The 15089-nt window shown below is 35.0% G+C and overlaps 2 protein-coding genes and 1 pseudogene across 2 annotated transcripts in view; 1 reads left to right on the top strand and 2 right to left on the bottom strand.

The window, feature by feature from the left end:
* LOC114351027 (5-hydroxytryptamine receptor 2C-like) overlaps positions 1–4917 on the bottom strand; it is a 28900-nt gene extending 23983 nt beyond the window's left edge. The window contains exon 1 of the mRNA XM_028302062.1: positions 4455–4917. Within this exon, the coding sequence (XP_028157863.1) occupies positions 4455–4803 (349 nt within the window). The 5' untranslated portion in view covers positions 4804–4917. The remainder of the gene's footprint in view (positions 1–4454) is intronic.
* Positions 4918–7292: 2375 nt separating this feature from the next.
* Positions 7293–10852, top strand: LOC114351026 (cathepsin B pseudogene; annotated as a pseudogene).
* A 3086-nt stretch (positions 10853–13938) lies between these two features.
* Positions 13939–14853, bottom strand: LOC114351036 (cathepsin B-like). Its single transcript, XM_028302074.1, has one exon. The coding sequence runs from the start codon at positions 14851–14853 to the stop codon at positions 13939–13941; it is 915 nt and encodes a 304-aa protein (XP_028157875.1).
* Positions 14854–15089: the final 236 nt, after the last annotated feature.

Raw genomic sequence — 15089 nt, 5'->3', positions numbered from 1 at the left:
AAGACCGAATTGAGCTGTAAAATGGATTAAAATATGGTAATTGACGCTTTGAGAGACCCAGGAGCTAGACCATGCAAGGTGCATACCAATGAAGCTACGGTGACCGATACTGATTTGCTAGCCAAATGGGGATCTTTGTTAGAATAGAGTTTATTGAATTTAAGATGTAATTTCTTATAGGACCCTTTAAAGACCTTGGCTGTTTTGAAGTAAAGAAGTAGTTAAAATGTACTGAACCTTGAGATTCCAATGTTATGCTTCTTATATTGTTTCATCTCAGCACTTGCCATATTACGCCCGTAATCACAAACGATGCTTGCTTAAGTGACACAGCAAATCGAACGCACAGCGTTGAATAGAACTATGTGATTGGTCCGCGTGTCTCCCTGTGCGTCTACGCGCACTGTGAGACCTCATAGTAATGTTTGCGAATACGGGCGTTAGTCTCGAAGCTCTGGTAGGATCCAAAAGATAAGGAGACATTTTGTAAAGTAGGTACTTACCTCTTGGGCTAAGTACTCTTTTTTATTTTATTTTACGTTCATAAGTGCCAAAATGCTGGTTAATATCAATAAATATTTAATTTTTTGATTTTGCCGATCTTTGATTTCATTTGGCAACCGAAAATAGATTTAATCGAGTATAAACTAATAGAAAGTTCAATGCTAACATCAGATGGGTTTATTTGTTTGCTGAATTGCCAAAGTGTATTTGCAGTGGAATATTATGAAAACTTTACTATTATTATTATGTGTAGTACTATCAAAATACATTCATTCATTTCAGGACTACTCCAACGAACAACAAACTTTCTAGTAAACTAAGAAAATTGAAAATCAAAATAGATTTCTCGCACTTTTTCAAGTAGCTCAGTGTTACTTGCAAAATATTAAATTGTGTCTTCCTTTTAAAAGCCAAATTACCATGAAATCAATTTCCCAACCTGGGAAAGGGCAACCGATTGGTGAAAGCCTTGTCAACAAACCGTAAACTTAGTTTAACCAGTTTAACTTGTAATAAAATTTGGCGGTATCCCGTCGAATTTGCGATTCCCCCCTCTATTGTTTTCATACCTGAGGGTGATACGGGGCTTACGGGGCTTAAGATATTGTATTTCATAGTAATCTGTAGGGTCAGCAACAATGTTGCACGCCGGTCCATTAGGGGTGTATTGTTGGGAGACTCGTGACGTCACGTGCCCACGCTCCCCGTAGCGCAGGGAGAAAAGCCAACTAAATTCATGTTTTTTGAGTGAAAATGTACAGGTTCTCGTATCATATCGTAATCACTTTTCAATTATAACCAACATGTAGTAACCCGAAACTAAGCACAACTTAATGTATTACGAGTATTGCGATTAGCTAACTGATTTATCCTACTAATATTATAAATCCTACTATTATAATATTACAAATGCGAAAGTTTGGATGTTTGGATGTCTGAATGTCTGGATGTTTGTTACTCTTTCACGCAAAATCTACTGAACGGATTTTGATGAAACTTTACAGTATTATTGTTTACTAGCTTTCCGCCCGCGGCTTCGCCCGCGTGGAATTTTGTCTGTCACAGAAAAACTTAATCGCGCGCGTCCCTGTTTCAAAAACCGGGATAAAAACTATCCTATGTTCTTTCCCGGGACTCAAACTATCGCTATGCCAAATTTCATCAAAATCGGTTGCGAGGTTTAAGCGGGAAAGCGTAACAGACAGACAGACAGACAGACAGAGTTACTTTCGCATTTATAATATTAGTTGGGATAACCCAGAATAACATATAGGCTATAATTTATGACGATCTGTGACCAACTAAATTTCACACGGGTGAAGCCGCGGGCAAAATCTTTTATAATATTTTAACATCAAACTATTTTCACCGCTGAATAAGTACTATGTAACCAAGATTTACAGCTTAACCCATTTAGACCGATAATTATTTTTGTAAATAATAATTGATCAGCAAGAACTTACAAAAGGAAGCATAAAAAGCATGAAAAAAATATTTTAAAAAATAATCCATAAAAAGGGGGCCGTGGGGAGCCCGTACCATATAGGGTACAGTAGGTCTATATGCATGCAAAACATACTAGTTGTTCAAAGCAGGTTTTTATTTATTTTTGTATGATATAAAATAAAAATAAAATCACATAATCACCAGTATTACTCTTGGCATAGCTTGTAAGTCGTTTTATGTGGCACTAATCACATTTGGTTCTTTTTTCCTACCTTCTCCAAAGTTAGTGAGGATAGCTGAAGAAGACCTGGCTTCTTCTGACTTGTTACGTTTATTGCTATCAATAACCGCATTTAACAATAAGATGACGGAAATTTAGCAAATCCATCGAAGAAAACTCTGAGTATAATTATTTACATTGACACTATCTTTATCGCCTGAATCTTCGTCAGTCTGATCACCATTAGCGGCCATCTGATAAGAAAGCAGTGAAAAAATACCAAAATTGCTTTGTTTGCTGAAATAATATTTTTTTTCTAGAGTTGTGGCAATCAAGTGAAGCATCAATAGCCTAAAACAATTAAAAATAATAAAAATTTAATTACATTTTCTCGCATGATTTTGCTTATGCATAGACCTACTGTACCTTATAGGGTACACCTATTTTAGACTAGAAAAAATGGTATAAAAATAATCTCAATAATATTTTTTTTGTAGTTTTGATATCTATTGTACTTTATTTTTTAAATAAAATTGATAAATAATATAATTTACCATGAATAATATGAAATATGCCTTCTTGAATACATTGTAAATAATTTTTTTGTTTTCTGTCGAGGAATTTTAAAAATATTTCCGAAACCACCTGTTAAAACGCATTTTTCAATATTATTATGTAAAATAATCACTTTAAGCTTACTGTCACAATCAGTTTTACAAAATAACAACAGTTTGGTACTTCAAAATATTTTCAATAATATACCGTACCACATAGGGTACGGTAGGTCTAAATGGGTTAAAGGCCACGTTTGTCCCGGAAGAAAGTAAGTAATAACTGTCATTAGACCCGCAACCAAATTAATCAGAATAAGGTAAGGGGAGTTCGAAATAAAATTGTCTACAGGACAGGTGACAAACAAAGGTTTAAGTAACCGTAAGTAACTGGACTATTCCCACCTATCATTCCCACCGCTGCAACTCCTGTATAACCAGGACCTACACTTACAGCTTGACTGCTAATAAAAACCCAACCAGTGAAGGCAAAGTTTGCTTCGGGAGAAAATTAACCGTAAGTAAATTGATTACTATGACTAGAAATATAGAAGCATGGAGATTATTGGAAGAGGCCTTTGACATAAATCCAAGGACAAACTGGAGAAGAGTGCAGTTAATAAAGGCTTAATAAGTAAATTGTTTAAATTTTCTCAAGTCTATATCACTACCGTGGCTGTTCTTGTTGCGCCATGTTCGCTACAGGCCTCTATCATCTGTCAGCGTTACATTCCTTTCACTCCGACTCGGCGTCGAATTAAACCGTAGCCATGTCGGGATTTCACTCGACAGGTTTATTGTTCCAAAGCTTTATAGGTATAGGTAGAAGCTTCTGGATTTACCCAAAGAGTAGTGATTTATTAGGAACAAAATTTTTTTTATGCCAAGGCAGATATTTGACCACAATCGCACCTGATGTTAAGTGGGATGCAGTCTAGGATGGTACATAATATCTGCCCTGTAAGTGCCTATTCACTCTCGCCTTGAAAACGCCCGGATTATAGTCTTCGGGAAAGACAGCAGCAGGCAACGAATTCCAGTTCCTAGCTGTTCGCATTATAAAAGAGTCATCGAAACGCTTAGTGCGAGCTGGTGGAATGTCAACAATATAGGGATGGTACGCTAACCTGCGTCTGGTTCATATTAACACTCAATGAAGAAAAGGTGCATCTGTGACTGTAACGCAAGCTCTGTTGCCTGGTTAAATACCTAGAGATAGTTCTTATATGTAGCGCCGACACAGAAACTGGGTAAAACGAGTATGCAATGTTATTTATCTACCTAGACTAGCTTTCACTCTAATTTATTCAATGCTATTTTAAGTAAGTTCTTCATGTAACTAAGAAAACGATACTTTTGATTTCACAAGCCTGCTTGTACAATATTTAATTAAAACTATTATCTTTCCAAAATACAGATTTTTTTTTGTTCCTTAGAATATTATTTCTGTAGGTGCATCTTCACAAACTAAAATAATTAAAAATCCTTTGGGCTATTTGTATGTAACGTATTTGTATACAAATGCGGCCATTCGTAATGTTCATAAACAAGATGGTTTCCTAAGCAAACGTCAACCAAAACCTCTTAGTAGAATGAAACTGCATTAACCCATCAAACCCCGAGGGGTCGCATAAGACCGCGTAACAATTGATTTCTATTGTCTCTCGATTCGCGAGGCTTGAAGGGTTAAGGGTAAGTGTATAAATTATGGAAGTATTATAATGAAGACTCACCTCGCACCAGCGTCAGTATCCCAAGCGGCATCACTAGAATCGCGACCAGTAGATCAGTAATCGCCAGCGACATCAAGAAGTAATTCGTCACGTTCTGCAGTCTCCTCTCCAAGTATATCGCAAGGCACACCAGCACATTCCCAGCTGCCGTACACAGAACCAGGATCAACGCTACCAACGCCCACCAATTGTTCACCTCCCCACTGTCATTCAACGTGGCATTCTTCTCAGTTATATTCCCAGTAAGATTGAAGTTGAGGGTTTCCAAAGTGAAGTTGGCGAATCCATCCCAAATGTCAAAGTCGCTTTCAGGTTTTGGGATTGGGTGAAAGAATACGAGCTCATGCATTGTGGTCACCTGGTGCTCCCCAGTTCATTTTTGGTAGCCGCTCATTCATCTTATTTCGTAAATGTGGTAGATTGTGTGCGGGAGCTCCATGATGGGAGAACTCACAGCTGTGGTCTTCTGGTGGGCATCTGGAACAATAAATATGACATTAATTACACAGTTAAACTTTATTTTGTGGATGTTTTATGATTTACGTTACTGATAAATTTATAGGAAATACTCGTAGGTATGTTGAATTCAGATCCAGAATCCCCAGAAGGTTAGTATATCTCTAAGATTCCTCAACTCGTCTGACCAGTGTGGGACGTGGGGAATGTAGGCCGAATATTCCATTTGCCTTTGGTAAATTGGAGAGGGTCGTACTCCTGCAGTGGAGACTAAATGATTTGCTGACCAAGCCTGATGATGATGACGATTATGATATCTTAGATTCAGATCTAAGCTTCAAATGTCGATAGATATGAAAAATGATTCTGTGTAGTCGGTTTATTTAAATCAAGAGTGCCTTTTCTTAAACATTTTCCACTAAAAATAATCATTATAAATGCTGGTCTAATCAATATAGCACGGTCAATATGATTAAGTCATAAGTTATGGTAGCTTATAAATTATGACATCAAGGTTGTATAATGTGGCGGTAAGTACACGAGTAGGTACACGATAAAAAAGATAAGAAGAATTGATAAACAAATCGATACTTTAATAGTAAACTTACGATTACGCTTTACCATGACTTTACACTAAACCTACGCGAGTGAATAAAAAAAATCAATGAAAATTTTAGTCCCTGAAAGTAACCGCTAGCGACGCTGCATAATCTGTCATTGTTTATGCAGTCACTGGCGAACAAACCTAATATAAACTCATGGTGAGCAATAGTGAGCATACTGGAACTTCTCTTGAAAACGTCATAAATACAAGTTTCATACACATCGCAACATTTCAAAGAAAAAAAAAGTGAAAATTATACAAATAGTGTCCTCATTTAAGTCCATTTTTGCATGACAATAACTAATTGAAAACGTCGAAGCTAAAGTTAAACAGATTCTAGCATAGAGTTAACACAAAGAGAGAACTCGTGCGAAAATGAGCACAGATTTAAACTGAAAAAGGAAATGTCTAAAATTATTATAACAGAAGTTTAATTTTGAAACGGGATTTAATGTTTAAGTCAAATACATAAAAAGCTAGAGCTAATAATGGTGAATTACGCAAGTATTAATAAATTATGACAATGTTTTTTCAGTAACCAGAATATAACAGGTTACAACATTCAGAATATAACAGGTGACAAAATTACACAATATTTAATTACAATTATTAATTATGCACAGAAAATTCTATGGTATAGGTGTGAATTTTCAAAAATCTTTGAGTTCTCTTTCTTTTCAAAAATGAAGGAATGTTTTCTTTCAGTAAAATTTTCTATCTACAGTATTAATACTCTTAAGAGTACTTTCCCTACAGCTATAGGTGGCATTAAAAAATTTCACCCTGTATAGCGAACGGACATTTTATTTAATAAATCTTTATACATAACGTAATGGTCATTTTGTGTCCTGTATGGAAAACTTTTGGAAGTTTTGTTAGAATTGTTGTTATGTTATTTATTTAAGTTATCTTTTAATTACTCAGCCTACAGCATACCGAAGGCTCTCTCAGATGGGAGTATCCTTACGTCTGCCAAGAAGTCTACATTTCGAGAACCACATTTCGTCGAATCTTAGACAAATTTGGTATTTGTAGCCTACTGCCACTTGAGTTTGCTATATTTTTAAGCTATGCCCTACAACAAGAACAAGAACAAAACTTACAAATAGTTAAACTTTGTTCTTCTGTCGCACGTATCAAAAATAAACTACATGCTATTTTTATTAGTAATATCACAAACGACAAAGAATTTATTGCAGAATATTATTTATAATTTAGTCGCTAAAACCCAAAAATATTCTTAAAGTTCTCAAACAATTCAGCAACTCAAGCGCGAACACTTTGAGACACGCATGACAGATGAAGAACAAAGAAACTTGGCAACTTTGGGCAACTTTAGGCAACTTTGGAGCTTGTCGAAAGTTCGCTGAAATGTCCGAAGGTGAATGAATTTGTTATGGCATAATATTGGAGTTTCAAACTACCTACGGCAGGTCAGGCCTCATGATTTTTGATATTATTTATAATCTACGGTCGATTAAAGTTAGTCTACAACTAATTAAACCGATGTATTTTGAAAGAAACTTTTTTTCTCAATTGTATACATATGTAATATGTATATAATATTAAGTAGGTACCACATTTCAAATATTCTAATGTTATAAAATTATTTATTAATACCGTTGTTTTCTTATTACACTTAGTAAAAATGCTCAGTTGTATAAAACACTGGAAAGCTATGTAGGTATTTACCTAAATGCCATTTCTGTTAATTTTAATTAAAATTACCAATTATTCCATTTCGAAATGATATTCTCGTCTCGCCTTTAAAATTGTACATGATTAATCCATTATGGGAATACAAGGTAATTATATCCCAATATAGGTAATTCTGACAGTTTCCAATGAAGCTGTCCGAATCTTTTCAGTGTCGATGCTATCTGTAGCATAAAATGAAAACCTTTCGAGTTAATTATTTCAAGCAGACGAAAATTATTCGAAATGTTCGTTCTCGATGCATTAATTCGTCGAATTTAATCGAAAATGTCCGATTTGTTTGTTGCAAAGAACTTAATTGAACAGTAAAATTGCTCTCTTATTTCATACTACTTTACGTTATCCTTTTTGCTTTAATTAATTTCAAGGATATTTCTTCAGTTTTAATTACGTCCACGTTTTGTTTTTAATTTCATTTATTTTACATTTTTGTATATTGCCAGGAACAGTTAATTTTAGATGGCGTTCATAAATATGCCTTGATATTTCTGTGGGTACTTTTTCATCACATTTATGTCATTCCATATCACACATTATTTATTGTAGACCCGTAAAGTTTAGCTGTAAGTATTATCACAGATTACTAATAAGTTATTTATATGCTTGTATCAAGGCGCGCGCGCATGGATGACTTTCGTCACCGTGACATTATGTCTCACCATACATAGATAAGAATGAATACTAAGTTGTCTCTCTTTTCTCTTTAGAAAAGTGTAAAAGAGAAAGATATACTGTCGCGGTGACAAACTATCACCCGTGCGCGTATAGCCGTAGTACTTATTATTATTCTGTGGTATAGCCTTAATACGAATCGACACTCCCATACCAAAACCTTTGTGCTATTGTCGCGTCAACAAGCTTGACATACGGTCAAAATACCCGAATCCATCATACATTGACCCCTTCACAAAACACCACCCTCCTGAGCATCCACTCTCCGCTTCAAGCAGATATTTTCAAAACAATCCGAACATCCGTCAAAGTCCACAAATGGTTAAGGAAGCCACATTTTAACGTAACAAGGTTTGAAGATTTATCGCGGCCATTACACTCGGATTCACAACTTGGAGTGGCTGTCAGACGCAGTGATCCCTCCAAGGAAAAAATACCTCCAAAGAATCGTGAGGTATGGTCTTTACAGCAGCGGGTAGTAATTAAAAGTAACAGTAGTAGATAATAAATAGATACCAACTACCTCAGTGTTTTTCAACCTTTTTCATGACGCGACCCCCTTAGCATGAAAAACCCCGTTCGCTTTTTTTCATGCCTTTTACGAAGATGTTGTAGGGACCGAATTTTTCAATCTATACAACATTTATGCTGAGTTTTTTTTTACTGAGGTAGTTTTTACGACCTCTCGCGACCGGTCGCGACCCACAGGTTGAAAAACACTGAACTACCTAATAAGTCGCCAGGATAGCTACCCTCGGAGATGTAAAAGCGCTTTTTTAAAGCCTATTTGCAAAAATAAATGAATTTTATTTATGAATTTTTATGACATCGAACACTCCACCACGTACCGACTACATAGAGTGCCCGACTAAGAAGAAGAACTAATAGTAGTTGTTTTTCTCTTTTTATCTCCTTTGTTTTTGTACTATTAGTTGTCAAATAAATATTTTTTCTTTCTTTCTTTCTTTAATATGTAGATATCAACCAGTTTTAAGTAAGAGAAAGCTCATTTTCCAACTGAGGTGGTTCAAAGCTTTGTCCAGATTCACATAGTTCTTCCCACTAAGGTGATCGATGGAGCATCGGGGTTATTTTTAGTAATTTAATCGGTATGTCTCATCCTTCTGATGAGGGGAGCCCCACATAAATAAGTAGAATATAACTATCTTAATTCAGAAACCGAGTTCTTGTTCAAAGATAATATAACAAATATATTTCCTTATTATCACAATGTAAAATGATCCAAATTGGGTCAGTAACGTAATAAAGGACCGAATTAAGATGAACACGATTCATAAACATGGTAATTACTGTGAAAATTGAGTATTTTAAATAATATAATATCTTTTGCAAGCGTTTGGTAAACAAATTGCTAAATTATAGGAGGCGAACTTGTAATAAAATAAACATATGACCTATTTATTTAACTATAACACCATGGCCTAATTGCAGTGTCAAAATTAAATACACTATAAAAATAAGCTACCTGCTACAAACATAATAGGTAGGTACTTAGGTACACCAAGCTATTGATATTCTCATATTTTTAAGATATCTCACACAATCTGTCTCCAATATTTTAACTCCGCTAATACTCCGACCACATTTTTTTTATCTCTTATAAAACAAAGTGTGACAACCACAGAAATTACCTCGTTTACTTTTTACCCGACTGCCAAAGGATAATTATGCTTTTAATCTGATTTCCTAAAACTCTTGCTAGGTAAGTCTGTAGAAACTAAAATATAAAATGACGTAGGTATTCTATGTTTCTCGTAAAACTGTTGATATTACGTTAACGGTCATACCGTTTACGTAAATGGACTGCTATTATCTAAAACTATTACTTAAGAATTTGTGTTTAAGTGCCCATTATGTAGCACGTGCTGACCAATACCATAAATTGTCAGTATAAAATTAAATGAAATTTTTAGTATTGAGAATATTTCACATTCCTAAAAGGCACCAAATATGAGAATCAAACATATAAATAAAATAATTTATTCGAAATACTTTCAGTTGAATAAAATAAGCGGTTATTATGTTCGGTTTAGTGTTTTTGGCATTCATAGCCTTAGCGGCATCGGAATTCGATCACGAAATCCACGAAAAATTCAAAACTCTACCAAAACATGAATTTATAAGTTATTTCAACTCGCTCAACCATTCCTGGGCTGTTGAAGATTATGGTGAGGACGAGCATTATTATGGTGCACAGCTTGATTCCAATCATGGTCTTCCAACCATAACTCACGACGCGATGGAACTACCAGAACACTTCGACGCTAGAGAGGAATGGTCACACTGTGAAACAATCAAAGAAGTTAATAACCAAGCCCAATGCGGTTCGTGTTTTCTCTTCGGTGCCATCAACTCTGCTTCAGACAGGACTTGCATCCACGCTGGTGTCCAAGTTCATTTGGCAGAACAAGAAGGAGACTGCATTCGCCCTAGAGAATCATGTAAAGGTGGAGATCCTGCCAAAGTTGTCAGTTTCTGGGTGAAAAACGGACTTGTGTCGCAGGAATGTAAACCTTATGATATTTTGGCACTTTATAACGATGGGTGCAAAGAAGAATGCCGGAATTCCAGCATCGAGTACAGTCAAGACAAGCATTACGCCGAAAATGCCTACAAAGTCCATCCAACTGTGGAAGCAATCAGTGCTGAGCTGATCAAAAATGGTCCTTTGGTTGTAGGGTTTACAGCTTTCGCAGACTTCCGCAAATATAGACATGGGGTATATGTACATAAATTTGGTGACTTTATTGGTTATCATGCTGTCAGACTGATTGGATTTGGCGTTGACGAAAATGGTGATGATTATTGGCTTGCAGCTAACTCTTGGGGTAAACATTGGGGTGAAGAAGGATACGTCAGAATAAAGCGCGGTCAAGAAGCATTGAAATTGGAGGATCACGTTTATGGCGGACTTCCGAAAATAAGTTAGTTTAAAGATTGCATCATGATTTAAATCGTTTTTTATAAACATCGCCTTTACCTGATTTCAATCATTTATCTACTTACAAATATGGTAAGTCACCTCATGTAGAACATAATTTGAAAATAAATTCTCCTTTTTATGATTCACACTTCTTATTTGTGTGTTACCCAAGACAACGTATTAAAATACAATTTTTAAATTCCAAATATCAATTGATGATAGATTTGAAGTAAAGTAGGGTTGCAACGATTTAATGTTTCAAGGTCTTGACGACACTAAATAATTAGCCAAAGCCAGAGAAGGAAAGTCCGAAGACAAAGAGCAGCAAATACATAAATTTTATTCAAAGTCATTTCAACATACTTTTGAACATAAACACGACATTTTCACTGGAATTTCATGCTGAAGGTTCTTACCTTAAAACGTTCACAAATAAAATTGAAAAGGTCAACTTAATCCAAAAGAAAAATTCCAAAAATTCTAACAAACCTCTCAACTTTTATAAGCCAAACAAAGTGATAATGGCTTATTTATGCAAATCTAAGAAGGATATGATATTCAAAACTCTACTTACGCACTTGTTGAATAAGGTGCATATTGTGAAAAACGATGACATAACAAGTGGGACTCCTAAATACCCTTGAGGTTTTTGGTTTCACTTTACCCTGACTAAGATGTGTTTTGACGACTTTAATTTCTATTTGGTGACTAGGTACAACATGTTTGTTTTCTGGTTAGTACAGTAAAATATCTTGCTTTTCTATTATTTTACTCTTTTTTATCTTGTACCTTTTGCCTTGGATTATATTTTTGACGTCTCTAAAACCGCTGTGTTTTATTTCTACAAAGTAAATCTCTATAACAATTAAAAGCCCTCCCGGACCTTGGGTATTATATCCTACGTACAAATATGTACTCCTAATTACAAATGGAGAGACGATTTTATGAATGTATGTAGTTGGATGAAAAAATGAGAAATTTTGCTCTTTAAGCTTATTACTTCTAGTAGCATACCCACGGACTGGTAATGGCACATCAAACTAAACATCAGTGGCATCAGTTAGTTGTAATTTGGACTTGAAATAAATTTTGCACGACTGACGTGTTGTCGACTTTACTGTGAAATGATGATGACGTGTACAGTATCTTATCGTTGAAAAGGTTTGTGATATACATATCGCACCTTTAAATTTAAACCGTTACTAAACGAAATTATGAAATTTTGCAGGAGAGCCAAAATAAGAAAAAAGTCAATGTTTTTTTTCAATACAGTCAAAGGAAATAGTATTTTAAGGCTTCTTAATGAGTTATATGATAGATATGTGCTAACGCTATGTTATGTGATTTACAAAAATAAAATATTTTATGTATAGTATTATTTATTTTGATTTATATAATTATAGTAACACTTTACCATTTACTATTTTTTCATTTTTAAATAAATTACTATTCAAATTGCAGTCCAAATAATGTTACTATATTGAAAACTATTTAAATTTCAATGATAATGGTGATATTATTATACATTTAAATTTTATATCATAGAGTAGTTATTTGTGATGATGTTACAATATTAAAAAATAACAAACATTCGAAATCAACAATATTTTATTACAAATTAAAGATATCCATACAAGCATTTAGCCTAGTTATTTATTAATCAGTCTTAAGACATTTTGTACCTTTAAATCATAGGAAGTATAACTGATAACGAATAAGAAAAAAACACACCTAGCAATTACCTACCAAAAATACATAAAAAATATATTAAACTCAAGTTACAATCTCAGCATTATTTCCCTACCCTCGAAAGGTTGTTCACATACCTACCTTAAATCACTTAATAATAAAAATAATGAACAATATTTTGTGGCCACTGCTCAGAATGGATGTAAGGTTGAGTCTCGTGATACTAAAGAGCTCCTCCTCATAGACATAACCATTAGCCAACAAGTTCGGCGAAGCAGGAAAGCTCTCTCTGCTGCCTGGATTGACTATAAGAAGGCCTATGATTCGGTGCCTCAATCATGGCGGGAGAGGATCTTAGAGTTGTATAAGGTAGATGCAATGAGATCCTTTTTACGCTCATGCTCATGCATGGGGCAGTGGACTACAGTCCTTCGGCAGCCAGGTGGTGGTGAGAGGTCTCCTGATCCATTGAACTTCATAAGGATTGAGCGAGGCATTTCCAGGGTGACAGTTTGAGTCCCTTGTGGTTCTGCCTAGCACTGAATCCTCTTCGCACTCTGTTAAAGGATTCAGGGCTTAGTTATCAGCTACAAAGAGGGGGTGAGGTCATCCGGAAATACGACATCACCTGGAGCAAATAAATGCTTTTAATCTATATTTTATTATAGACTAAAAAAAATGTTTCACTATTGTAAATCATAAAATTTACTCATGGCTTATTGAAAAACTGTAATTAACGAAATAGGCACCCTTTAGTGATAAATATTATTAGACAAGTACCTAAAAAAATAAAGGCAAACTGTGACTATACCAATTGTTACCGTTTACCAAAGAAATTTTATAATGAATTGTGTATTTTTTTTAAACGAAAACTGTGTTTAAACATATAGTCACACTTTACTCATTAAAAAAACTAAACAACTTACCTATTTTTGTGACGACCGGCCGTTACTATCGAAATAATCACACTATGAATTTAAACTTTCGTCATCACTCCGCAACAAACACGTTCTTACTTGCATAGACCCGTTATTGTATTTAGCGAGCCGTTCAAAGTTTGGCTTAGTAACGTTATGCTTTAACGCTAGATGGCGTTAGAAGGCAATTTTGAAGAAGTGGTCTATTTTATCTTGTAGTTTACGTGTTCTTTAGTAAGATGGCGTTGATAACTCATTTTTGCGAAAAATTCGTTTAGTAACGGTTTAACTTTAAAGGTGCGATATTATGATAACATCTCAGTCACATCTCAAATTCAGTGTTTTAGAAAAGAAACAAAAATACGTGGTTGCCATACAAAAATTTATTCAATACAAAATTAATTAAGAAATGTCCAATTATTAAAAACAAAATCAAAAACAAAAAACATGTTCAAATTATTGTCATAAGAAATATTAAATATAACATTAATATCTTCTCGGTATCCCTGCAAACACGAAACTTTCCACACCCAATGCAGCTTGCCCACGTTTAACTCTGATAAATCCACCTTCACCAAAACCGGGTCCCCAGGAATTAGCTAAAATCCAATAGTCAACACCTCTTTCGTCAACTCCAAATCCTATAAGCCTTACAGCGTGATATCCCTCAAACGCTCCATATGAGTGTTCATACACTCCCCCGTGGTAATTATGAATGTCTCCATAAACTTTAAATGCTATTACCACAGGGCCATTTTTAACAACCTCAGCACTGATGGAATCCAGATCTCCATTAACATGGTAAACAGTTTCACCAAAATGTTTATCCTGACTGTATTGAATGCTAGGATTTACACACAGTTGTTTGCAATTCGAACTGGCCAACTCAAATTCATTGTAAGGCTTACATTCTTTTGTTACAATACCGTTTTGCACCCAAAATTGCAGTACATCTGACGTAGATCCGCCGTTACAGGCATTCATTGGTTTTACGCAGTCTCCTTCTTGCTCAGATAAACGTACGTGGACGCCGGTATGGATGCAAGTCCTGTCAGAGGCAGAGTTGATTGCACCGAAGAGATAACAAGAACCGCATCCGCCTTGGTTATTTATCTCTCTAATAGTTTCACAGTGCGGCCATTGCGTTCTAGCATCAAAATTGATAGGCAAATTAACCTTATCGTGAGTTATGGTTGGAAGTCCATGATCAAGTTTGATTTCAGCACCAAAATGCATCTGAATTTTATCCTCACCATAATCTTTGATAGTCCACGAACGGTTGAGAGAGTTGAAATAAGTCACAAACTCATGTTTCGGTAGCGTCATGAATTTTTCGTGTATTTCGGGGTCGAACTCCGAAACTACTGAGCCGATAAACGCCAATAATATTAAAGACAACATGATGTCCAACGCTTAGTTGAATGTTGAATATAACTAATTAGAGCCATTCGGTTTATTTATATGTGTCCATGGCATTTGTAATATTAATGGGGCTTCAATAATTTTATCAATAAATTCATTCTGAAAAACACCTCACATTTTCTCATATTTTCAAGGTTGTTATTCAAGGATTTATTTTTATAATCACATAACTAAATATTCAACATGCTTCGCGTGTTTGTCATTTTACATGTAGG

Source organism: Ostrinia furnacalis, unplaced genomic scaffold (assembly GCF_004193835.3).
Source record: "Ostrinia furnacalis isolate ACB-3 unplaced genomic scaffold, ASM419383v2 OfSCF1067, whole genome shotgun sequence".
NCBI lineage: Eukaryota > Metazoa > Arthropoda > Insecta > Lepidoptera > Crambidae > Ostrinia > Ostrinia furnacalis.
Note: the sequence above shows the minus strand (reverse complement) of the source record. Positions and strands in the feature narration are given on the sequence as shown.